Source organism: Phyllobates terribilis, unplaced genomic scaffold, assembly GCF_046119375.1.
Source record: "Phyllobates terribilis strain yellow unplaced genomic scaffold, ASM4611937v1 Scaffold_1__5_contigs__length_1240528914, whole genome shotgun sequence".
NCBI lineage: Eukaryota > Metazoa > Chordata > Amphibia > Anura > Dendrobatidae > Phyllobates > Phyllobates terribilis.
The window spans coordinates 362706884-362733787 of NW_027362761.1; the positions used below are offsets into that span (position 1 = coordinate 362706884).

Here is a 26904-nt window from a genome sequence, read left to right on the forward strand (position 1 = left end):
AAACGCTGATGCAAATTTTGGTGCGTTTTTTTTCAGCTTTTTTTCTCCACCCGTTACTTCCTATGGGTGGAAAAACACTGAAAGAAGTGACATGCTCTATTTTCTGAAAAAGACTGCAAGGCACAAAATGTGCAACAACAAAAAACATGATGTTTGAACAGAAAATTCTGGTTTCTCATAGACTTTGCTGGTACTGCAAAAGGCAGCTGAAAACTCGCAAAAAAACGCTGAAAAAAACATGATTTGTGAACATAGCCTAAGGCCTCATTCAGACCTCCGTGATTTTTCATGTTTGCAGAAAAGAGTCCGATATAGATCAATGTTTGGTCAGTGTCACTTTTTACCATCAGTGCTTTTCCTATACGTTACAGTGTTAATCACAGCTTGCTGATGGCCCCATGTGCTATCCGAAATTTTTTATAGATTTGGGTAATTTTGAATTGGATGAAAAATGTCGATGTGACCTCTTTCTGTGATTTTTTTTTTTTTTTTTTTTTTTTTTTTTTTTATGGACACACATTCATTAAGGTTCAGCCTTTTCTTTTGCAGCATTCCAACACTGTGTCATTGAGTTTCAACCACTATAATTGTGACATGCTGAAGTAGTTCTGTTGCTTCAAAAACATCCAACAACTATAAGGGTATGTGCACACGATGCAGAAATGAAGCAGAAAATTTCTGCATCATTTCTGCATCTCCCTGGCAGAAAAAACGCATGCATATTGTGCATGCGTTTTTCCTGCAGAATACATGCGGATCCACATGCAGATTCACATGCGTTTCCGCATGCAGATTGACAAGCGCTTTCCAGGCGATGTTAGCATCACCTGGAAAGTGCTTGACAACTAGGTCACACTATATAAATCCATGCAAACAGCATGGATTTATATAGTGTGACCCGAGAGAGTGTATATACTTACCTCCGATGGCCCGCGCTGTCCTGCTCAATCTGTTCTCCCTCGCCGGCAACTTTGAATTGAAAGACCTGCCGACGTCAGCGTCACGTGACCCGTCACATGACTCTGACGTCAGATCAGGTCCTACAACTCACTGCAAGTGGCGGGAGCGGAGCGCGGGCCGACAGATGGTAAAAATACATTTATTTTTTATTTTATTCTTTTTTTTACAGCTTTTTTAATGGTACCTGGGTGTGGATGAGACTCTCCTCTCCTCCACACCCGGGTACCATCCGCATATTAGAACGCGCCAATAACGCAAGTACAAATGCTGTCTTGCGGAATTGGCGCGTTCTAATGCAAGTCAATGGCGGCGAAATCGCCGCGTTTCCGCAAAATTAATTGACATGCTGCGGATTTTTGACCGCAGCGTTAACGCTGCGGAAAAATCCGCATCATGGGCACAGCACATGCGGATTTCCATTGGGGAACATTGCTTCCCTTCTACCATGCGTTTTTCAGGCGTTTCCGCGGCGTTTACGCAACTGCAAAAACGCCACGGAAACGCATGAAATACGCATCGTGTGAACTCAGCCTAAGAGTTAACAGTCACAAGAGACAGGAAGTGTTGTGCTTCAGAAGCATCCAGCAGCTAGAGGGGTTAACACAGTCACAGGAGACAGGGAGTGTTTTAACAGAGTTGTTTACTGTACTGGCTGGAGCCTTAGAGAAAGGTGGTGTGTAATCTGTATCTGACAGAAGGCAACTGAACAGGATTCAGATCAGGAGAGAAACTAAACACAGGTCAGATAAACTCCCTGAACTAACAGTGCAGAGTATTATCGGGCAGGAAGATAAGGACTGGAAGGAATTATGTGACAGAGATCATCTCCATGCAGGATAAAGAATGCTGTGTACTAGTGAGTCCTTGTGAAGGAAAAGCCTGCTGTTTATGCATAGAAGTGTGCTGCCAAGAGATCTAATCTGTGCTGAATTATGCTAATGAAGAGACTGACGTTACTGTGCCTGCTTTATGAGACTGTACTGTAATGAAGATTGTTGCTGTAATATCCCTGAATTCCACTGGCCGTGCTTCAGATTAAGTTCCACTGTTACTATTGAAAAAGACCCTTGTGAGATGTGTCTGGTCAGCAACTGAATCTATCGTGTGCCTGAGAGAAGCTTCTGCCTATGGTTTTCAGTCATACAGGAGTTCCAGGACTGTGAAAGGCTTCTGTAAGCACGCCCCGGTACTTTGGCTGACAGCCAGCTCTGCACTGATGTACTGCAGCGCAAGCTGTCAGTCTCTCACATAGGGAAAGATCTCTCTGTCTACGTGCGCAAGTTAAAGATGCATGCGTGGACCTGCTGCTTGGACTAGTCACCTCATCCCCAGCTGCATTTTCAATGCAGCAGTGTTTCAAAGAAAAACATAAATGTTTAGAATGCAGGATCCGGTCTCTAATTCACAATGCTTGTGGTTCAGGCGGCTCAAATTTTCTGACAGGTTCCCTTTGAATCAGCAAACTACTATGAGGAAGAAGAACAACACAAGCCACTCAACAAGATTCATCTGAGCAGTGCTGAAGTCTGAGGACCGGATTCATCAAAGTTTTTGCACCAGGATTCTGGTGTAAAACTTTGATGAGTCGCAAAATTGGAGTTGCACCTCTTCATGAATCAGGAGCGTCTGATTACAGCATGCCCCTCCTCAAGACTGGTGTGAACAACGTCGCTTGGTGAATCGGGCCCACTGTGTCTTTGCTGCTAGAACGACTATTCTTCCTTGGTTGTCACCCTTCTGGACACAGCTAGTGATGGCATCAAATGTACAGTGGGAAATCAATAAAGTTGGTACTCTGCTAACAGCTCTGACATTCTGACTCGTCATCACACCAGCACCGCCCAGTTGACACTTGAGTGGAACACTCTGTGATGACTAATATGTCGGCTGTTTAGACACCCAGATTGTAGTAATAGGCCTTTGGGATGATATAATCATATGCCGTATACGTTCTCTGCCTCCTACCGTAATTAAATTCACAATGCTTACTTGTAAAACATCAAATCAATATTGTTTTTATCTGTGATGTTTTCTGCATGTTTTGTTTAGTTACTGCAATATTATCAAGCTGTGTTGTTGTCTCTTTTGTTAGTCTTTGGAAAAGCGCTTCACTCTCTTTCACGAATTGGTGATGAGCTGTGGTTTGACCCATTAGAAAAAGGTGTAAGTTTACTTATTCCAGAATTTTTTTTGAAGGATAACTATCATTTCCAAAATTCCTGGTCTATCATAGAGACCTGTCAGAAGGTCTGTTTATTAGATTGCCCTAAGATTATCAGAGCTAGAGGGGCACAACTCTCTGACTTCCTCTGCCTCTTCAACCTAGCGATCAGTAGGGTCATAATAACCTGATAAGTTAATGTAATGAGTTACATACTCTAGAACATGACTGGTCTAAAAAATAAAATGCAGACAGACATAAAAAAAAGCTTCACCATTAACCCTCAGGTCTGGTCATTAACAGTAAAATCACACAAGACCTTTCGTGAGGTGTGACCTTGTTATATAAAAATGTAAGAGGATTGGCTCATACAGATACAGGTGAATCTCACTAAATTAGAATATCATCAAAAAGTTTATTTATTTCAGTTCTTCAATACTAAAAGTGAAACTCTTATATAGCTTCTTTACAAACAGAGTGATCTATTTCAAGTGTTTCTGTTATTTTTGATTATGGCTTACAGCCAATGAAAACACAAGTCATCTCAGTAAGTTGGAATAATTAACAAAACACCTGCAAAGGCTTCCTAGGCGTTTAAAAAGGTCCTTTAGTCTGTTTCAGTAGGCTCCACAATCATGGGGAAGATTGCTGACTCGACAGATGTCCAGAAGGCAGTCATTGACACTAAGTAAATGCAAAGTAAATTTTGCATTTCATTTGGAAATCAAGGTCCCAGAGTCTGGAGGAAGAGTGGAGAGGCACACAATCCAAGCTGCTTGAGGTCTAGTGTGAAGTTTCCACAATCAGTGATGGTTTGGGGAGCCATGTCATCTGCTGGTGTAAGTCCACTGTGTTTTATCAAGACCAAAGTCAGCGCACCGGTCTACCAGGAAATTTTGGAGTACTTCATGCTTCCCTCTGCCGACAAGCTTTTTGGAGATGGAAATTTCATTCTCCAGTAGGACTTGGCACCTGTCCACACTGCCAAAAGTACCAATACCTGGTTTATAAACAACAGTATCACTGTGCTTGATTGACCCAACAATGCAGACAAGCTGAAGGCTGCTATCAAAGTAACCTGGGCTTCCATATCACCTCAGCAGTGCCACAGACTGATTGCCTCCATGCCACGCCGCATTGATGCAGTAATTGATGCAAAAGGAGCCCCGACCAAGTATTGAGTGCATTTACTTAACATACATTTCAGTAGGCCAACATTTCTGATTTTAAAAACACTTTCCAGTATGTCCCCATGACAGCACCATAGGAGGAGTAATCCCATATCCTGTGTAGGGACAAGAAGCACAAGAGGTTAAAAGCCCTCCCACCCCCAACCTCCTCAGTGATTTTCCTGTCCCTACACAGAACAAGGAGTGCAGGAGGAGTGCTGGTGCAGGAGCACTGAAGAAAAGGTTTTTACCTCGAGGGACCCCGGGGGATTGGGGGGGGCCGCGGCTCTCTCCTTCCCGCCTTCAAGCGGGTCCTGGGTTGACACTCCCTGCCGGGAGTCCCTCAGCTCTCCGGTGTGCTGGAGCCTCTGGGTGCCGCTTCCCCATCGCTGGGGCTCTCGGTGGGTCCGGCTCCAGGACCGCCCGGCGTCGAAACCGGAAGTCCAGAGATGACGACTTCCGGTGGCGGTCGCACGGCAAATTCAAGCCGCGGTTAGACCAGGGAGCAGGATAAAATGAGAGGTCGACCAGGTAAGGTATAAGAAGGGGGGCTGGGGAGCAGCAACGGCAGGCTTACAGCTTTGGCACCCCTGGCAGTACAATGGCTGACGTCACACCCTGATACCCACCCTGGATCGCAAGTAAGTGTACCATTACCCCTTTTTATATGGCTAATGGGGCTTACACTTACCAGGCCCTCCATATTTTTTTATAGGATGTCTCTGGGCAGTTGCCACCTCCTTCTGAAAAAAAGAAGGATACGGGAAAAAAGGCCACAGTAAAATCCAAGAGGTGCCTGGATTGTAACATCAGACTTCCCGACTTATATACAAAGCGTCTGTGCTGAATGTAGAGCCTCCATGCTAAAGGAAGAGCACGGGGCTTTATTAAATGAGATGCGCAGTACAATTAAAGAAGAAGTTCAGGCTTCTATCACGTCTCTACAGCCCCCAGGTTCAGGAGTCCAGGATGTCCCGGGACTCAAAAGACCCAGAGAAGATATAGCACCGTCTTCTGAGGGTGAAATCAACCCATCTGGCGACTCTGACAGTGAGACCATTAGTTTATCTCAGAGCGGGGAACTGAAAAGATATACAGTACAGACCAAAAGTTTGGACACACCTTTTCATTTAAATATTTTTCTGTATTTTCATAACTATGAAAATTGTACATTCACACTGAAGGCATCAAAACTATGAATTAACACATGTGGAAGTATATACTTAACAAAAAAGTGTGAAACAACTGAAAATATGTCTTTATATTCTAGGGTCTTCGAAGTAGCCACCTTTTGCTTTGATGACTGCTTTGCATTCTCTTGATGAGCTTCCAGAGGTAGTCACCGGAAATGGTCTTCCAACAATCTTGAAGGAGTTCCCAGAGATGCTTAGCACTTGTTGGCCCTTTTGCCTTCACTCTGCAGTCCAGCTCACTCCAAACCATCTCGATTGTGTTCAGGTCTGGTGACTGTGGAGGCCAGGTCATCTAGTGTAGCACCCCATCACTCTCCTTCTTGGTCAAATAGCCCTTACACAGCCTGGAGGTGTGTTTGGGGTCATTGTCCTGTTGAAAAGTAAATGATGGTCCAAATAAATGCAAACCGGAGGGAATAGCATGCCGCTGCAAGATGCTGTGGTAGCCATGCTGGTTCAGTATGCCTTCAATGTGGAAAAAATCCCCAACAGTGTCACCAACAAAGTACCCCCACACCATCACACCTCCTCCTCCATGCTTCACGGTGGGAACCAGGCATGTAGAGTCCATCCGTTCACCTTTTCTGCGTCGCACAAAGACACGGTGTTTGGAACCAAAAATCTCAAATTTGGACTCAGCAGACCAAAGCACAGATTTCCACTAGTCTAATGTCCATTCCTTGTGTTCTTTAGCCCAAACAAGTCTCTTCTGCTTATTGCCTGTTCTTAGCAGTGGTTTCCTAGCAGCTATTTTACCATAAAGGCCTGCTGAACAAAGTCTCCTCTTAACAGTTGTTGAAGAGATGTGTCTGCTGCTAGAACTCTGTGTGGCATTGACCTGGTCTCTAATCTGAGCTGCTGTTAACCTGCGATTTCTGAGGCTGGTGACTTGGATAAACTTATCCTCAGAAGCAGAGGAGACTCTTGGTCTTCCTTTCCTGGGGCGGTCCTCATGTGAGCCAGTTTCTTTGTAGCGCTTGATGGTTTTTGCAACTGCACTTGGGAACACTTTCAAAGTTTGCCCAATTTTTCGGACTGACTGACTTTCATTTCTTAAAGTAATGATGGCCACTAGTTTTTCTTTACTTCGCTGCTTTTTTCTTGCCATAATACAAATTCTAGCAGTCTATTCAGTAGGACTATCAGCTGTGTATCCACCAGACTTCTGCACAACACAACTGATGGTTCCAACCCCATTTATATGGCAAGAAATCCCACTTATTAAACCTGACAGGGCACACCTGTGAAATGAAAACCATTTCCGGTGACTATCTCTTGAAGCTCATCAAGAGAATGCCAAGAGTGTGCAAAGCAGTCATCAAAGCAAAAGGTGGCTACTTTGTAGAACCTAGAATATAAGACATATTTTCAGTTGTTTCACTCTTTTTTCTTGAGTATATAATTCCACATGTATTAATTCATAGTTTTGATGCCTTCAGTGTGAATGTACAATTTTCATAGTCATGAAAATACAGAAAAATCTTTAAATGAGAAGGTGTTTCCAAACTTTTGGTCTGTACTGTATGTTCCACTCAGATGGTATGGATATTCTTCTATGAGCAGTCTGAAACACGATGCAAGTAGAGGAAATGGAGAAGAGCAGTAACATTAAGGATGAGATGTTTGGTGGTCTTAAAACCCAGAGATCCATGGTTTTTCCTGTTAATGCTCATGTGAAGGACATGATACTGGAGGAATGGGAAGATGCGGAGAAGAGACTTTCTATACCACGAGACTTCCGCGCCCGACTATCTTTTGACCCAGAGGACACCAATGTGTGGGACACTGTTCCTAAAATTGACATCCCAGTGGCTAAAGTGGTCAAGAAAACCTCTATGCCCTTTGAGGACACATCAGGACTTAAAGATCCTATGGATAGGAAGGCGAACGGACTTTTGAAAAAAGCCTGGGAATCTTCGGTGGCAATCATTAAATCTAATATCGCTGCTACATCTATTGCCAGATCCATGAGAATCTGGCTAGAAGAGTTAGAGAGTCACCTACGGGATGGCACCTCAAGGGAAACTCTCCTTCAATCATTGCCCCTGTTAAAGATGGCAACAAATTTTTTGGCCGACGCTTCGGCAGAATCGGTCAGATTTGCGGCCAGAAATAATGTGCTTTCCAACTCAGCCCATAGAGCTGTTTGGTTAAAAACATGGTCTGGAGATACAGCTTCTAAGAACAAGCTGTGCTCTATTCCATTTTCAGGGCTCAGAGTATTCGGACCTGTACTAGATGACATTCTAGAAAAAGCGTCCGATAGAAAGAAGGGCTTCCCTGAGGAGAAAAAGGAGCAGCCCTTTCGCAAACCCTTCCCCTCCCGTAAATATAACACTCAGAAAAAAAGGGGGTTCACAAGCTGGAGTTTTGATAAGGGGAACAAAGATAGGAAATACCAGCCCAGTACTAGCTCCCGTCCAAAACGACAATGACTGTCAGAGTGGGGGGGGGGGCGATGAAAGTTTTTAAAAAAACAGTTGGCATCGGGTCACTCAAAATCCCTGGATACTAATAACTATAGCACAGGGTTACAGGATAGAATTTTCTCAATATCCCCCTCAAAAATTACGCCTGACAAAGGGTTCCCCTACCTCTCTTTCCCGTCTACGGGCAGACATAGAGAAGCTGCTACATCAGAGGGTTATTGTGCCAGTTCCGGAACACGAACAACATCACGGCCATTACTCCTCTCTGTTTTCAATAAAGAAACCGTCAGGGGAGTTCCTTACAGTAATCAACTTGAAACCCCTAAACCGATGGGTCCGTTACAAAAAATTCCGCATGGAATCAGTAAGATCAGCCTTTCCTCAAATAGACGCAGATGCGCTAATGTGCACCCTGGACCTCAGAGATGCATACTACCACCTGCCAATACATTCCTTAAGTCAGCAATATCTGAGATTTGCACTACCATCAGGCAGTCAGATTCTACATTACCAGTTTCGATGTCTTCCCTTTGGTCTGTCATCTGCTCCCAGAATCTTTACGAAGATCATGGCAGAGGTGGTGGCCTATATCCGACTCAGGGATATTACCATCATTCCGTACTTGGATGACTTCCTGGTGGTGGCAGGATCTCCTCTAGGTATGACGCAACATCTGGAAGTTGTCCTACAGACATTTACCAACCTGGGTTTGATTGTGAGCAAAGAAAAATCCAATCTTATCCCCAGTACTTCACACATCTTCCTGGGAGTCCAGCTCGATTCCCAAAGGCGAATGTCTTAAATGCTCTCAATTCCACAAAGGATTCGTTCTTTTTCAAGAGAGAAGAAACCTTCAATCCGAAAGGCAATGAGTATTTTGGGAATTATGACGTCATGCATCACCTGCGTCAGATGGAGCCAGTTCAATTCCAGGCCTCTACAGAAATGCATCATGGAAGTGACAGACGGACATCAGAATTACCTAGACGGGAGGATGTCTTTGTCCAGAGACGCCCAGGACTCTACACTGGTGGCTTGACCAGAAGAATCTACAGACGGTAGTGCAGTGGATTCTGGAACCTTGTCTTTTAGTGACCACGGACGCAAGTCTCTCAGGATGGGGAGCTCGAGTGGGAGATTCTTATCTCCAAGGAACATGGTCCACAGAGATTCAGAACCGATCATCAAATTTTCGGGAACTGCAGGCAATCTGGGAAGCCCTACAGAGAAGCCGGGCGGTCTTAAGAGACAGACATGTAAAAATCCTGTTGGACAACACATCACGGCAGTCTCCTTCATCAGACATCAGGGCGGACCAAGACATCCACTTCTCCAGTCCCTGACCAAAAGGATATTCTTAGGGATAGAGAAAATGGTGAGCTCCATTTCAGCAGTTCACCTTCGGGGATCCGACAATCAGGAGGCAGATTATCTCAGCAGGCATCAGATGAAGGCTTCAGAATGTGAACTGAACGAAGAGGTGTTCCAGCAACTAACTCGCAGATGGAGTCAGCCGCACCTAGACCTTTTTGCATCCAGAACGAATGCAAAGACATCTTTCTTCTCTCTCGACCCAGGAGATCATCCTCTGGCAGTGGATGCTCTCTCACAATATTGGGGAGAAGGCCTAACATATGCCTTCCCACCTACCCCTCTAATTCCGAGAATGCTGCAGAAAATTTGGGAAGATCGGGCGACAGTCCCGTCCTGGCCAAGGAGGAGTTGGTTCTCCCTTCTACGTCATCTGGCGTTGGAAGACCCAATCGTTTTACCATTTCAGGAGGATCTTCTGATGCAAGGTCCACTGTTGCATCGGAATCTTCAACAACTCCAGCTCTCAGCCTGGCTTCTGAAGGGGGAGATCCTGAAGAATAAGGGCTTATCTGCCAGATTGATCCAGACTATGCAGGCTAGTAGAAAACATGTAACTCAGGCCATATATAAAAAAAGTCTGGAAGACCTTTTGTCAGTTCCACAGGACGGTAGACACCTCTCAGCCAGACATCCCTGCGATCCTTGATTTCTTGCAGGCAGGATTTGACGCAGGTCTTAAACCAAGTACCTTGAAGGTGCAGATTGCGGCACTAGGTGCTTTCTTCTACACATCATTGTCCTCGCATCCCTGGATAATCAGGTTTGTCAAGGCAATCCAGAGACTTAGGCCTACCCAGAGAATTTCTTCCCCTCCGTGGGATCTGAATCTTGTCCTGAGAGTCCTTTGTAAACCTGCCTTCGGCCCAGTTAATGAATTGGGAATAAAGAACTCTGAAAACAGTCTTCTTGGTGGCAATCACTACGGCTAAACGGTTGGGTGAAATCCAGCCTCTATCTATTGTCGAGCCTTGTATGCCGGTATCTGGATGATTGCATCATTCTGAAGCTGGATCCAAGTTTCTCCCCGAAGGTGGTGTCATCAATGACCTTCAACCAAGAAGTGGTTCTTCCATCATTCTGCAAAAACCCTAGTAATCCGAGGGAGGAAGAGTTCCACCATCTCAATGTCTGCAGAGCAGTGTTGGCCTATTTGGAAGCCACTCGTAACTGGAGATTACTCTAATCTTTTTATACAGTTTGGGGGAAAAATAGAGGCAGGGAGGCTTCAAAACCATCCTTAGCTAGATGGGTTACATCCATGATTAATCTAGCATATCTTTCAGAAGGACAGCCTCCCCCTGAAATGATCAAAGCCCATTCCACCAGAGCAATTTCCACCTCATGGGCAACTAGAGCAGGGGCTACCATTGAACAGATATGTACCGCAGCCACATGTTCAGGACATACTACTTTCTGCAAACACTACAAGCTAGATGTTCTCTCACAGCAGAGATCTGCGTTTGGTAGGAAGGTACTTCATGCAGTTATCCCACCATAAGCTATGAGTTCTTGGGTATACTCCTATGGTGCTGTCATGGGGACTTACTGGAAAACTGGAATTAGTCTTACCGGTAATGATGTTTACAGGAGTCCACATGACAGCACCCTTATTTCCCTCCCTATATTGCTACTGTATGTGATTCTAACATACTGTATGTCTTCTAAGCAAGTCTAAAAATAAAATTTTGTTGTACTCAGCCAATGTGGTTCTTGGAAAATCACTGAGGAGGTTGGGGGTGGGAGGGCTTTTAACCTCTTGTGCTTCCTGTCCCTACACAGGATATGGGATTACTCCTCCTATGGTGCTGTCATGTGGACTCCTGGAAACATCATTACCGGTAAGACTAATTCCAGTTTTTCAAGCTTTTGTTAAAAAGTATTCTAATTTAATGAGATAATGACTTTTGTGTTTTCATTGGCTGTAAGCCATAATCATCAACATTAACAGAAATAGACACTTGAAATAGATCACTTTGTTTGTAATGACTCTATATAATGAGTTTCACTGTTCGTATTGAAGAACTAAAATTTACTTTTTGATGATATTCTAATTTAGTGAGATGCACCCGTATCTCCTGTCCACAAACCCTATTTGGCCACGAAAATGTCAGAGGAAGGTCCACGTAAGAACTTCCATCTATGAGCCAGAATGGAAAGGCTCTCTTTATAAGCAGCTCCCATTCTGTTGGACTTGAACAGTCCTTGTAGTAAAAAGATGGCCATATATCTACTGTACCACTTTAAAGGGGTTGTCCGATCAAAAGTGATAAGTATGCAGTCATACTGTGTGCTGCAGGGATTCGCCAGTTTCATACCTGGGACCGGAAGGTATGTATAAGTTATACATACCCCCGGCCAGTCGGTGCCGCCTCGCTCCATACACTTGTATGAAGCTAGACCACACCCTGTCTAGTGACGCGGATGGCCAGTGGGCGTGTCCGACTAGAAGGTGCGGCCTCGCTCAATACAAGTGTATGGGTAGTGAGGCCAGGCCCACTTGCCGTGGGTATGTATAATAATGCATACATACCCTCCGGTCCCGGGTCTGAAACCAGCGAATCCCCACAGTGCGTTTGCTGGGGGGATTCATAAATCTGCAGTCACACAGAGTGACAGCAGACTTTTCTTCTGGGGCTAGACAACACCTTTAAAATTTCTTTGGATTGATATGCATCTACAGTTCAGTCTTTCGTTCATGTGAGCAATGGCTTTATCTGTCATTGTGCCTCCTTAGCCCCAGGAAAGCATGACCTTTTTTCTAAGCTATGGCATCTTTTATAACAGTGTTGATATCTAATCGTTTACAGAAATATGAATGCTTGTGAGCCACTGGTTTATGAATATCCTACATCATAAGTAAGATTATCCTTGTTGCTCTTTGGAACCAATCAGAACTAATCTTTCCATAAACTGACCTGGAGGAATGAAAGCTGCACCCTGATTGGTTGCTATCCAGTCTGAGACACTATTGGTGAATCCTCCTCTCTGGTGTACATGTAGATCAATAGTGGTCTACGCAAAATTTTGTGTGGCCAGAAATATGGACATATTTTACGCCATAAAACAACTGAAAATATGTCTTATATTCTAGGTTCTTCAAAGTAGCCACCTTTTGCTTTGATGACTTCTTTGCACACTCTTGGCATTCTCTTGATGAGCTTCAAGAGGTAGTCACCGGAAATGGTCTTCCAACAATCTTGAAGGAGTTCCCAAAGATGCTTAGCACTTGTTGGCCCTTTTGCCTTCACTCTGCGGTCCAGCTCACCCCAAACCATCTCGATTGGGTTCAGGTCTGGTGACTGTGGAGGCCTGGTCATCTGGCGTAACACCACATCACTCTCCTTCTTGGTCAAATAGCACTTACAAAGCCTGGAGGCGTGTTTGAGGTCATTGTTCTGTTGAAAAATAAATGATGGTCCAACTAAACGCAAACCGGATGGAATAGCATGCAGCTGCAAGATGCTGTGGTAGCCATGCTGGTTCAGTATGCCTTCAATTTTGAATAAATCCCCAACAGTGTCACCAGCAAAGCACCCCCACACCATCTCACCTCCTCCTACATGCTTCACGGTGGGAACCAAGCATGCAGAGTCAATCCATTCACCTTTTCTGCGTCGCACAAAGACACGGTGGTTGGAACCAAAGATCTCAAATTTGGACTCATCAGACCAAAGCACAGATTTCCACTGGTCTAATGTCCATTCCTTGTGTTCTTTAGCCCAAACAAGTCTCTTCTGCTTGTTGCCTGTCCTTAGCAGTGGATTCCTAGCAGCTATTTTACCATGAAGGCCTGCTGCACAAAGTCTCCTCTTAACAGTTGTTGTAGAGATGTGTCTGCTGCTAGAACTCTGTGTGGCATTGACCTGGTCTCTAATCTGAGCTGCTGTTAACCTGCGATTTCTAAGGCTGGTGACTCGGATAAACTTATCCTCAGAAGCAGAGGTGACTCTTGGTCTTTCTTTCCTGGGTCGGTCCTCATGTGAACCAGTTTCTTTGTAGCGCTTGATGGTTTTTGCAACTGCACTTGGGGACACTTTCAAAGTTTTCACAATTTTTCAGACTTACTGACGTTCATTTCTTAAAGTAATGATAACCACTCATTTTTCTTTACTTAGCTGCTTTTTTCTTGCCATAATACAAAATCTAACAGTCTATTCAGTAGGTCTATCAGCTGTGTATCCACCAGACTTCTGCACAACACAACTGATGGTCCCAACCCCATTTATAAGGCAAGAAATCCCACTTATTAAACCTGACAGGGCACACTTGTGAAGTGAAAACCATTTCCGGTGACTACCTCTTGAAGCTCATCAAGAGAATGCCAAGAGTGTGCAAAGCAGTCATGAAAGCAAAAGGTGGCTACTTTGAAGAACCTATAATATAAGACATATTTTCAGTTGTTTCACACTTTTTTGTTAAGTATATAATTCCACATGTGTTAATTCATAGTTTTGATGCCTTCAGTGTGAATGTACAATTTTCATAGTCATGAAAATACAGAAAAATCTTTAAATGAGAAGGTGTGTCCAAACTTTTGGTCTGTACTGTATGTATGTGTATATATATATATATATATATATATATATATATATATATATATATATATATATATATATATATATATATTTATTTCTATATCAAGACAGAACTAAAAGTTTGGACACACCTCATTTAAAGATTTTTCTGTATTTTCATGACTTTGAAAAGCTGCTGCTAGGAAACCACTGCTAAGGACAGGCAACAAGCAGAAGAGACTTGTTTGGGCTAAAGAACACAAGGAATGGACATTAGACCAGTTGAAATCTGTGCTTTGGTCTGAGGAGTCCAAATTTGAGATCTTTGGTTCCAACCACCGTGTCTTTGTGCGACGCAGAAAAGGTGAACGGATGGACTCTACATGCCTGGTTCCGTGAAGCATGGAGGAAGAGGTGTGATAGTGTGGGGGTGCTTTGCTGGTGACACTGTTGGGGATTTATTCAAACTTGAAGGCATACTGAACCAGCATGGCTACCACAGCATCTTGCAGTGGCATGCTATTCCATCCGGTTTGCGTTTAGTTGGACCATCATTTATTTTTCAACAGTGCAATGACCCCAAACACACCTCCAGGCTGTGTAAGGGCTATTTGACCAAGAAGGAGAGTGATGGGGTGCTATGCCAGATGACCTGGCCTCCACAGTCACCAAACCTGAACCCAATCGAGATGGTTTGGGGTGAGCTGGACTGCAGAGTGAAGGCAAAAGGGCAAACAAGTGCTAAGCATCTCTGGGAACTCCTTCAAGATTGTTGGAAGACCATTTCCGGTGACTACCTCTTGAAGCTCATCAAGAGAATGCCAAGAGTGTGCAAAGCAGTCATCAAAGCAAAAGGTGGCTACTTTGAAGAACCTAGAATATAAGACATATTTTCAGTTGTTTCACACTCTTTTGTTAAGTATATAATTCCACATGTGTTAATTCATAGTTTTGATGCCTTCAGTGTGAATGTACAGTTTCCATAGACATGAGAATACTGAAATTTCTTTAAATGAGAAGGTGTGTCCAAACTTTTGGTCTCTCTCTCTTTTATATGTCTCATGTATGTACATGCATATTAAATACATAAACTTGATACATTTTGAGACTGACAGTAACAGAGGAGAAAATAGTGGCTTTTCTATTCTTTATAGTTGGGTAGTGCTAATACTTGATACCCTGGGCAAAGCAGCTGAATGCTTTATTTTGGGCATCACTGCTGTGGATGATGAAATATATATATATATATATATATATATATAATATATATATATATATATATATAATATATAGGATATATAGTGGGGAAAATAAGTATTTGATACTGGGTCGTGGCTAGGTCTTCTAGCATGACTAAGACCCCAAACACACAGCCAGAGCAACTAAGGAGTGTTGCAAACAAAGATTTCTGTACCAAATGTTAAGTTCTCTTTTTCTATTGTATCAAATACTTATTTCATGCAATAAAATTCAATTCAATTATTTAAAAATCATACAATGTGATTTTCTGCTGTTTCTTTTTACATTTTGTCTCTCACAGTTGATGTACCTGCGATAAAAATTGCAGACCTCTCCATTGTTTGTAGGTGGGAAAACTTGCAAAATCGGCAGTGTATCAAATACTTATTTTCCCCACTGTACATGTTGTGTTTTTACCTTGGGTTTTTCAACCTAACACTTTCCTCTCTGGGACCTACTGTATAATTACTTTTGCAAGGACTGTTGCCTATTATTATTATACTTTTTTCTCAGCTTGCCTTACGAGCAGTGGGTACTTCCAGATCAGCGTATGCCTGCATCTTCTTTTCATCCTTCTTCTTCTATAGCTATCATAAAGCTTTTATTCATGAGCAAGGCCATGGGAATGTTCCTTTGCAACTGAATTGCAAATTCTCAATAAAGGTAAGTTTTGGTTTTTATAAATATGGAAAAGTGTATTGTGTTACGAAAAAATGACCTAGCAAAAAAGACCTCTATTATGTCATGAATACTGAATACTCATGTGTATGCTTAGTATACGTTTATCATGTGTACGTTTTCTTTGCCAAATTTATGGTACAGGTGCATCTCACTAAAGTAGAATATTATCAAAAAGTTAATTTATTTAAGTTGTTCAATACAAAAAGTGAAACTCCTATATTATATAGCGTCATATAATAGTGATCTATTTCAAGTGTTTATTTCTGTTAATGTTGATGATTATGGCTTATAGCCAGTGAAAAAACAAGTCATTATCTCAGAAAATTAGAATACTTTATAACAGCTTGAAAAATGATTTTTAAAATCAGAACTGTTGGCCTACTGAAATGTATGTTAAGTAAATGCACTCAATACTTGGTCGGGGCTCCTTTTGCATCAATTACTGCATCAATGCGGCATGGCATGGAGGAAATCAGCCTGTGGCACTGCTGAGGTGTTATGGAAGCCCAGGTTGCTTTGATAGCAGCCTTCAGCTCGTCTGCATTGTTGGGTCTGGTGTCTCATCTTCCTCTTAACAATACCCCATAGATTCTCTATAGGGTTAAGGTCAGGCGAGTTTGCTGGCCAATCAAGCACAGTGATACTGTTATTTTTAAACCAGGTATTGGTACTTTTGGCAGTATGGACAGGTGCCAAGTCCTGCTGGAGAATGAAATTTCCATCTCCAAAAAGCTTGTCGGCTGAGGGAAGCATGAAGTGCTCTAAAATTTCCTTGTAGACGGCTGCGCTGACTTTGGTCTTGATAAAACACAGTGGACCTATACCAGCAGATGAAATGGCTCCCCAAACCATCATTGATTGTGGGAACTTCACACTAGACCTCAATCAGCTTGGATTGTGTGCCTCTCCACTCTTCCTCCAGACTCTGGGACCTTGATTTACAAACGAAAATTGGAACTCTGGGACCTTGTGTAGTGTGTCAATGACTGCCTTCTGGACATCTGTCAAGTCAGCAGTCTTCCCTATGATTGTGGAGCCTACTGAAACAGACTAAGGTACCTTTTTAAACACTTAGGAAGCCTTTGCATGTGTTTTTGTAAATTATTTTAATTTACTGAGATAATGACTTTTGTGTTTTCATTGGCTGTAAGCCATAATCATCAACATTAACAGAAATAAACACTTGAAATAGATCACTCTGTTTGTAATGACTCTATATAATATATGAGTTTCACTTTTTGTATTGAAGAACTGAAATAAATTAACTTTTTGATGATATTCTAATTTAGTGAGATGCACCTGTATATACTGTACTTATGTATGGTATGTACTTAGGCCTAAGTGGCAATACTTTAAGTACAAAGTGATTTAACATTTACAGTACAGGTACCAGACGGTATAGTGAATATGCGTACGTGTCAACTTATTCTCTAAATGATCATACACTGTGTGCATTGCACTTTCTTATTGATTACACTTTTGTATTGCAGTCAGTTCTTCATGTGTTTAGATCTTTAAGCACATTGGACAGGAATGTGGAAAAATGCCTTATATACTTACATTTTGGCTCATGCCACATGGTTTTTCAGTTGTTCTACAAGAAGGGTGAGTAAATGGTAATTAAATCCTAGTTTTCGTATTTTATATCTCTAGTGCCCCCAGTACAGGTATTACTACTCTTACAACATTTTTCATTCCCCACTGTGCTGATTGATATAAGAAGAAATTAGATACATTCCTCACACCAAGAAGGAAAAGTCGTAGTTCTAAATTTTCAAAACATTTTCAATTTATTCAGTATCAAGTATGAGAGCCATGTGCCGAAATACACACATTTAGGCACGTTTACACATTCGGTATTAATCATCAGTATTTGTAAGCCAAAATCAGGAGTGGAACAACCAGAGAAAAAGTATAACAGAAACATGTTCACCACGTCTGCTTTTACCCTCCACTCCAGGTTTTGGCTTACAAATACTGATGCAACATACTGAACGTGTAATTGTGGCCTTACACTCCTTGGCTGCTAAAAATGTAATTATTAATGGTTTTCTGAGGAATGTTCTGCCGTGCTGAATTCACTTGGGCATGCAAATCATGAAGATCTGCTGCTGGCAGCTGCCTTTGCAATGGCTGACCAATGACGTCCCACATGTGCTCGATGGGAGGAGGATCTGGAGACACTGCTGGCCAAGGTGGCACATTTAGGCCACGCAGTCTGCTTACAGTACCATAAGCAACATGCGGCCCAGCAATGTCATATTGAAAAACGGTTCCTTGGACACTTTGGAGACATGGCCGTAGCACTTGTTGCACGATTGATCCATTCTGCACTCGAATGAAATTTGATGTCACATACCAAGCCTACAATGTCAAACAGTATCTACGTAAACCATCAGAAGTCGTTTGCACGACATTGGGCTACAAGCCAGACGTCCAGCTACAGATGTTCTATTGATCTCATGCCACTGCGCTCAAAGGCTATCATGGTGCAGAGCAAGACGAGGATGGAGGTCTATCCTCTTCAGTAATGAGTCCCGCTTTTGTCTTGGGATGCAATAGTTTGGGGCCACATGGGCAACCCCATGAAGAGCTCTTCACAAGGAAATGTCATACCAGTCAAAGTCCCAGGATTATGGTGTAAGGTGGCATAATGAATGGTTGCCAGACCCCTCTAGTCTTCTTTCCAGGTACACTAACAGCTCAGCATTACATTGATTTGGTGGTGGGACCAGTTGTACGCTCATTTTTCCAAAGTGTCCTAATGTGCTACGACGGCCTGCAGCATCTCCAGACCTGTCTCTCATGGAGTATATCTGGGACATCATGCTGAGCTCTATTGCTAAGCCTGGTGTAAGTTAGTTCCAGGGGTTCAGTTACATTTGCTGCTCTCTATGGAGTGAGTAGTAACTGAAACTGTGCCGGTGCCCCCCCTATGACTAAAAGTCCGAGGCTGCTGGGGTGAATAAATTTAATTTCCTCCCAGCAATGGGGCTCTCAGTGCTGCGGCCTCATGATGTCAGAACGCTATTAACCTGCAAAATGACCCCTTATCTGCAGGTTAATAGCATTTTATACATGACATGTTCCCTTTAATGTATCTAATATAATTATTTAGGTTGAGGTTATCTGTATACACAAATTTCACTTCAGAACAATGACCGTAGCAGAAGGAAACTGACATAACTTTCACTCAAACAGATGTACCCTCCCCCAGGAACTAAGAAGTAAGGAAACTGCAGAGCTGTGAGCTGCTCAAAAGACAACATGAATATACTCTCTTGACATAGAACATTTTTTGGTCTTCTAAATTTTATTCACTGCTGATATAAAAAATAAATGCTATATGGATGACCTACAAATGACAATACAGATGAAAAATCTACCTTTACAGTATGCAGTAGAATACAGTACATTGCATTATATAATGTATCATTTTTTCAAGGTCTTACTAAAACTTACAACCTGACCTATGAAGACTGTGAACCAATACAAGCCATTTATTCCAAATGTTTGTGTCCAAATGTACTAAAGATCCAATCCAGGTATGCTTACCCCACAAGTATGCACACTCGTTTTTTACTGGGTGTATTCATATCTCAAGTATATATTTAATATATTAATTATATATCATATGCTTTTAAAGCACTACTTTAGTGGGGGGTTTTTTAAATCTGCACTGGAGTGCTGCAACTAATGTAAGTTCCCTGACCATAGTCTTATACTTACCAGCTGCTATCTTCAGCTATTACCAGCGCCGCTCCTGATCTGACATTTTGTGATTGCAATTTCTGACTGATCAGAAGTCAAAGGTACTGGTCACAAGCTCTCAGTTTAAGTCTGAGAGGCTTGTTCTGGGCTTATTTCTGGCTCTCATAGACTTACATTAAGTAGTGACTTACGGCTTGCCCAGCAAACACTGGAGCGATCCTGCAGGTCACAAGTTACAGAAGACAACCGAAGCGGTGTTGATGACAAATGAAGACAGCGGTTGGTAAGTATAATACTAGGGGAAACTTAGATTAGTTTGCACCACTCCAGAACTGCAATAAATAAAAAAAAGATGGAGTGGTACTTTCTAAGAGAACGTCTCTTTATTACATTCATATGCCTTAAGATAAATTGTTGTTTTAATGTGGCAAAAATTATTGGTTAAAATTAGTAATATACTGTGTAACATTTACACTTCTCAGCACGTGACATGGGGTGCGAAAGCAAGGGTTATTCTATCTCCTCTCACTCAATCTTGGACTCAAACTCTGTTATAGCTGCAAATTGAGCTTAAAATCACATCTCAACACAGTCCACACACCCCAGATGCACAAGACACTGCCACCACTCATCAAACAAACGACCATATACACTGCTGTCCGACAGTCAAAAGGCCAAATACGCTCCGAAAGACTATAGTTTCTTTATAAGATACAAGGATGAAACTTATTCGTTTTATGCTTTAATATAAAAAGTACAGTTCTTATAAGAAGAGGTAGAAAAAGAGAAATAAAGGCGACACACAAATATGCAAAACGGTTACAAAATAAAGAAGAAAAAATGAAGAAATACCAAAATGTTTCCATCTCTAAAGTTGTTCATCTGTTTCCTTAAGAATAGTGAAGGTTTATGGATTACACTCAGCTGACTCCCAGATACAAACACCTTTCCATTGTTTAATCCATATTTTTCTATGCCTGGTTCTGGGATCAAGTTTCCAGGACGGCCATTATTGTAATAAGGAAGGAAATCAAAAGTCTGTGGTTGGACCATTGAATAATACAAAGCCAAATACATTGCATTTTAAATTTCCTTCCTATAGTAAATGGGAGATGTCCAGCCTGACCACAAAGGATCATGTGCCCAACTTTTAAGCTTGTGCTCACCAGGCCAAAGTGTAAGGAATTTTGCATTTCGGAACCCGTCCTTGGTTCTGAGTTCCTGTTAGCCTCTTGATCTGTAATCGGAGTACACAAATGTTATGGTCATTTGTGCAGTGTTAATCAAGAGTTTCAGACTTATCCTAATTTTATATTCCTAATATTATAATTTCCCTTACACCTAAGGGGGAGGTGCCTGGAAAATTGGCTTACTTGCTCTGGTGAGATTGACTATCTCCATTCCCATGATAAATTCCTTTCTTATATTTATTTGTAAAATCATACTGCTATAAAATCATGCTTCATTTTGGCAATTTCCCATTATCTCCAACTACTCTTTGAGCCAACTAAGTGGATTATGATTGCGTCCCTAGAGGTATAGTTTTTGTAGGACTGCATAATTTAATTAGGAAAGCTGCCCCAATGTTGAGATTTCAGCATTTGGCCTAGGTCCTAGCAGCTCTACTTTCGCACTGGTTACAACACATGCCAGAGATTACTCCCTCTTCCTGTGTTAGTGATGTGTATGAAACAGGCGGGCTGACTGGCTTATTTGAATAACCAAGTCAGTCCTGTCCGCTGTCATGGCCCATACATGGACAGAGAAGAGGCTGGCTTAGCTATTGAAATGAGCTAGTCAAATACATGGCAGGTGAAACTATCCTTGGTGTCAAAACCAGTGTGGACATGGAGCTGTCAGGTCAGTGCTGAAATCTCGTTATCAGGGCATTTCTCTTAATTAAAATGTATTGATATGTTTAATCAGTTTTTCAAATTAAATAAACTCATTCAAGTCATTCCGTTTAAGGGCAATGGTACTAAATACTAATGAAATGTATGTAAACTTTTGACTTTGCAGTAAGCAATAAAATGGCTTAAACATTTTCTCTCTCATTACTCTGGCATTTTGGAAAATATTAAAAATTATACTAATCCTAATTGACCTAAAACGGGAAAGGTTTACTCCAATTTCATGTCAGATATTGAGAAAACATGCATATGTGTCTTTTTATTATAGTGTATGTAAACTTCTGGTTTCAACTGTATATTATTTTTGTTGTATGCTATACATGTAAATTTTGTTGTATCCCCTATACAAATTAATCTAATGTTCATTTGCAGGGCATTATCTGATATTCTGATTCACTTTCCATCATGTCAGGAGGAAATCACGCTCTCTTCTACTCCTCACAAAATTATATTGAAAAGCTATAGTGAGGACGATCTTGGTAAGGGCATCTTTCAATTTAAGTTATGTCGGTGTCATTTAGCTTTTGTTAATCTATCCCAATCTTCATACCTTCATGACTTCATACCTCTATATTTAGGCAGCTCATATGGAGACCTTTGCCACAACTCTTGGAGGTACTGGTTCTTATTGAGGAGATCCATCTGTATCTGTATATGTATGAAGTCTTACAGGCAATGCTCCATGGGAAAAAGTATGCACATTAAAGGGAATCTGTCAACAATTTTTCATGTCTGAACTAAGACTAGCACCTTAATCAGCGTCTGTGCTGATTTCCATGAATGGTTATATAACCCTCTGACTCCCTCCTTTATACTCCTAAAAACCTTTTGAAATTCTCCCACGCTCTATATAAATCCTGCCGGTCCGGTCCATTAGGTGTCCTTGAGGTGGCATCTATCCCTCCTGCTGGTGTAGGTCCACTTGTGTATACACATCTGCTGGTACAGGTCCACTGTGTTTTATCAAGACCAAAGTCAGCACAGCCGTCTACCAGGAAATTTTAGAGCACTTCATGCTTCCCTGTGCCGACAAGCTTTTTGGAGATGGAAATTTAATTCTCAAGCAGGACTTGGCACCTGTCCACACTGCCAAAAGTACCAATACCTGGTTTATAAACAACAGTATCACTGTGCTTGATTGGCCAGCAAACTCGCCTGACCTTAACCCCATAGAGAATCTATGGGGTATTGTCAAGTGGAACATAAGAGACACCAGACCCAACAATGCAGACGAGCTGAAGGCCGCTATCAAAGCAACCTGGGCTTCTATAACACCTCAGCAGTGCCACAGGCTGATCGCCTCCATGCCACGCCGCATTGATGCAGTAATTGATGCAAAAGGAGCCCCGACAAGGTATTGAGTGCATTTACTGAACATACATTTCAGTAGGTCAACATTTTGGATTCTAAAAACATTTTTCAAGCTGTTTTTATAAAGTATTCTAATTTACTGAGATAATTGACTTTTGTGTTTTTATTGGCTGTAAGCCATAATCATCAACATTAACGGAAATAAACACTTGAAATAGATCACTCTGTTTGTAATGTTTGCAATTTTTGATGATATTCTAATTTAGTGAGATGCACTTGTATGGTATTGCTGCGTTTAGAAATGTCCAATCTATTAAAATATCAAATAAATTAATCCGATCAGTAAACAGCGTAATTAGAAAAAAAAAAAAAATCGAAATGCCATAATTACATTTTTTTGGCCACCGCAATATTACAATAAAATGCAATAAGAGGCATATCTACCCCAAAATGGTATCAATAAAAACGTCAGCTCTGTGTGCAAAAATAAGCCATTAATCAGCCCCAGATCTCGAAAAATGGAAATGCTACTGGTCTTGGAAAATGGTGACATGGAAAAACTTTTTTTATGCAAATTTCAGAAAAAAATGTCACTACTTAAATGAAAATAAACTATATATGTTTAGTATCTGTGTATTTGTACTGACTTGGGGAATCATATTGCCTGGTCAGTTTTACCATATAATGAATATGGTAAATAAAAAACCCAAAAAACAACTGTGGAATTGCATTTTTTTTTTTTTCAATTTCAAATCACTTGGAATTTTTTTCCCGTTTTCCAGTACTCTGTGGTAAAATCAATGATGCCATTCAAAAGTACAGCTCGTCCTGCAAAAAAAACAAGCCCTCAAATCGCTATATTGACACAAATATAAAAAAGTTATGTCGCTTTGAAGAAGGGGAGGAAAAAACGTTCACTGAATGCTAAAACTGACCTGCCATTATTATTCTCCAGGTCATGAGGAGTTTGTAGATACCAAACATGTATAGGTTCTTTTTTATTTAAGTGGTGAAAAAAAATTCCAAAGTTTGCTTAAAAAAAAAAAATGGCGCCATTTTCCGAGACCTGTAGCATCTCCATCTTTTGGGATCTGGGGCTGGGTGAGGGCTTATTTTATGCACTTATAGAATCAAAACTACCATCCATAACAATGTAAATCTAGCATGGTATAGGATATATTAAAATATAACTTTTAATGATAATGTAATAAAATGGCCACAGGCTCAATAAAAACAGACAAATAGACATAAAAAGACCAACAAACGACACACATACATTGAAGTCACAATAACCACGGAGGTGAGGGTAAAATTGCCCAATATTGCAACCTCCCGGCTGTAAGGCAGTGACAAATAATTGAGAAAGGAACAATCTCACCAAAGGTTGGAGTATGGCCTTACTCAAAGCGCAAGAGGATCCCCACTTATTTGGTTACTTCATCCAGAAAAGCGCCTTTCAGAAGGAGAGATATAAACAGATGGGGGGGGGGGACTACCCACACATTACCCACACATTACCCATAAACAATATCTCATATATAAAGTGGATGGGCCAGGGATCTATTGCACATGTCCCAAAATATTTCCCATTCCCTACGCGTTTCGTAAATCACTCATCAGGGGATAGTGAGAAGGTAAGGGACCGCTGTATGAATACAGCATAATAAAATTTCCCAGAAAAAGATATATAAGGAAGTTACATGTGCTGAATGCTCAAATGATCGGTGGCGTTTTATATGCTCACTTTTGGCGCTATAAACACAAGCAAACCGTCACTTCCGGTGCGCGATATGACGCACCGAGGCGTTCATGTAATCAAAATGGAGGCTCGGGTAATAGCCAAGTGAAGCGCTCCAAGCTGGAACGCATTGCCGATCAAAGTGGAACCGGAAGGGGCGGAGCCAACATATCACATCCGGTCTACTGCGCTCCAGCATGGAACGTATACGTGAGATGTCGCACAGCAGACAAAAGCGCCGCATCACTTCCGGAGCGCCTTGTGGCACACCCATCCACTTTATATATGAGATATTGTTTATGGGTAATGTGTGGGTAGTCCCCCCCCCCCCATCTGTTTATATCTCTCCTTCTGGAAGGCTCTTCTCTGGATGAAGTAACCAAATAAGTGGGGATCCTCTTGCGCTTTGAGTAAGGCCATACTCCAACCTTTGGTGAGATTGTTCCTTTCTCAATTATTTGTCACTGCCTTACAGCCGGGAGGTTGCAATATTGGGCAATTTTACCCTCACCCCCGTGGTTATTGTGACTTCAATGTATGTGTGTCGTTTGTTGGTCTTTTTATGTCTATTTGTCTATTTTTATTGAGCGAGTGTCCATTTTATTACATTATCATTAAAAGTTATATTTTAATATATCCTATACCTTATTTCATGCGCCCCAAGCTGACGTTTTTATTGATACCATTTTGGGGTAGATACAATGTTTTTATCGCCCGTTATTTCATTTTATTGCAATGTTGCGGCGACCAAAAAAATTTAATTATAGCGTTCAGAATTTTTTTCTCATTACGCCGTTTACCGATCGGATTAATTCTTTTTTTATATTGATTGGGATTCTGAACTCGACAATACCAAATATGTGTATGTGTGTTCTTTTTTTACTGTTATATTTTGAATGAGGTGAAAGGGGGGGTGATTTAAACTTTTTTTTTTTTTTATTATTATTTTTTTAATATTTTTGTAAACATTTTTTTACACTTTTTGCATGCATTTTTCAATAGTCTCCATAGGAGACTAGAAGCTGCAGTTACCTGATCCCCCTCTGCTACACACAGGCGATGATCAGATCACCTGTTTGTAGCAGAAATGCTGACTTGCTATGAGCGCCGACCACTGGGCAATCTGGCAATGACAACCACAGGGGTCTTCTACAGACCCCGGGTTGTCATGCCAACCCATCGGTGACCCGCGATCATGTGATGGGTCGCCGATGGGCGGGGCCAATGACGCGCTTCCCGGAAGCGTATGTTAAATGCCGCCATCAGAGATTGACAGCGGCATTTAATAAGTTAACAGCCGTGAGTGGATCGCGATTACACCCGCAGCTGTTGCGGGCACATGTCAGCTGTATAGATCAGCTGACATGTGCCCGAAAAGGTGCAGGCTCAGCGCCGGAGCCCGCACCAAACAAGGGGAACTGACGTGGGGCGTACTATTACGCTCCATGTCAGAGAAGGGTTAATTACCAGGTACGGATTATTACACCTGTGGGTTGTGTGGGCGCGATCGCCGCCAGGTGTCAGCTGATTCTAACAGCTGACACCCTGTATTATGTGCCAGGAGCGGTCCCGCACAGCTCCCGGCACATTAACCCCTGAAATGCTGTGATCGACTTCGGGGGGCAAGCATAGGTAAGAGCGCCTTTCTTACCTTGGATCAGAGACCCTGCGCTATGTGTGCGGGTGTCACAGGTGTGTCAGGTGTGAAAGACAGTCGTTCTGGAGTCAGCTGCAGTAGATCACTGCGCTTGGCATTGCAGACGCCTTCTTGATCCTCTCATCTCTTTGATATTGTTGTATCCATCTTCCTTTAGGGTCCAGCAGCTACCTCCACCTTCTGCTGCTGATTGATACACCCTTGCTTGGCAGTTAAAAACTCTCAGTTTCTCCAGAGAGGTGGCAGTGATAGTTCTATGTACCTCTGTGTTGGCTTGGAGCACTAGCAGTTGCCTATTTTCTTCTCTGGTGCCCTTGGAGGACAGTTGGTGTTAGCTTGAGCAGACACCAGAGAGATAAGTGTATCCCCTTAGTTTGTCTACCTTGTTGTCTTTAGTTTGTAGTGGTGCTTGACTAGTGCGCACATTGTCCCCTCACTATCTAGGGCCAAGCTCTAGGGACATTCAGGGCTTACTTTCCTGCTCGGCGATAGGTGTGTAACCTATATAGGGATGGCAGGGTAGGCAGGATGATATTAGATCTGCCTAGGGGTCTCCACTCCCCCTTTCCCTAGTGTTTGGGCTTATATCCCCTCTTCCCTTTGTATTGCACTTAGTCTCTTTCTCACCTTGCGTGACAGCGGGGTCCCGATCATTGCCATGGTGACCCGATGTCGTCGTGACATCTAGTGGGACAAAGTATAAAAGTGAAAGAAAGTGAAAAAAAAATTAAAAAATAATCCAAAAAAAATATATACTGTACCCATAAATAAATATTATGAAAAAAACAATAAAAGTACACATATTTGGTATCGCCACGTCCAGAACAACCTGACCTTTAAAACTGTCCCACTAGTGA

The 26904-nt window shown here is 42.0% G+C and overlaps 1 protein-coding gene across 1 annotated transcript in view; it reads left to right on the plus strand.

The window, feature by feature from the left end:
• RAD9B (RAD9 checkpoint clamp component B) overlaps positions 1-26904 on the plus strand; it is a 64679-nt gene that overhangs the window by 1175 nt on the left and 36600 nt on the right. The window contains exons 2-6 of the mRNA XM_073677582.1: positions 3053-3123; positions 15553-15702; positions 17211-17325; positions 19166-19265; positions 21714-21820. Of these exons, the coding sequence (XP_073533683.1) occupies positions 3053-3123; positions 15553-15702; positions 17211-17325; positions 19166-19265; positions 21714-21820 (543 nt within the window). The remainder of the gene's footprint in view (positions 1-3052; positions 3124-15552; positions 15703-17210; positions 17326-19165; positions 19266-21713; positions 21821-26904) is intronic.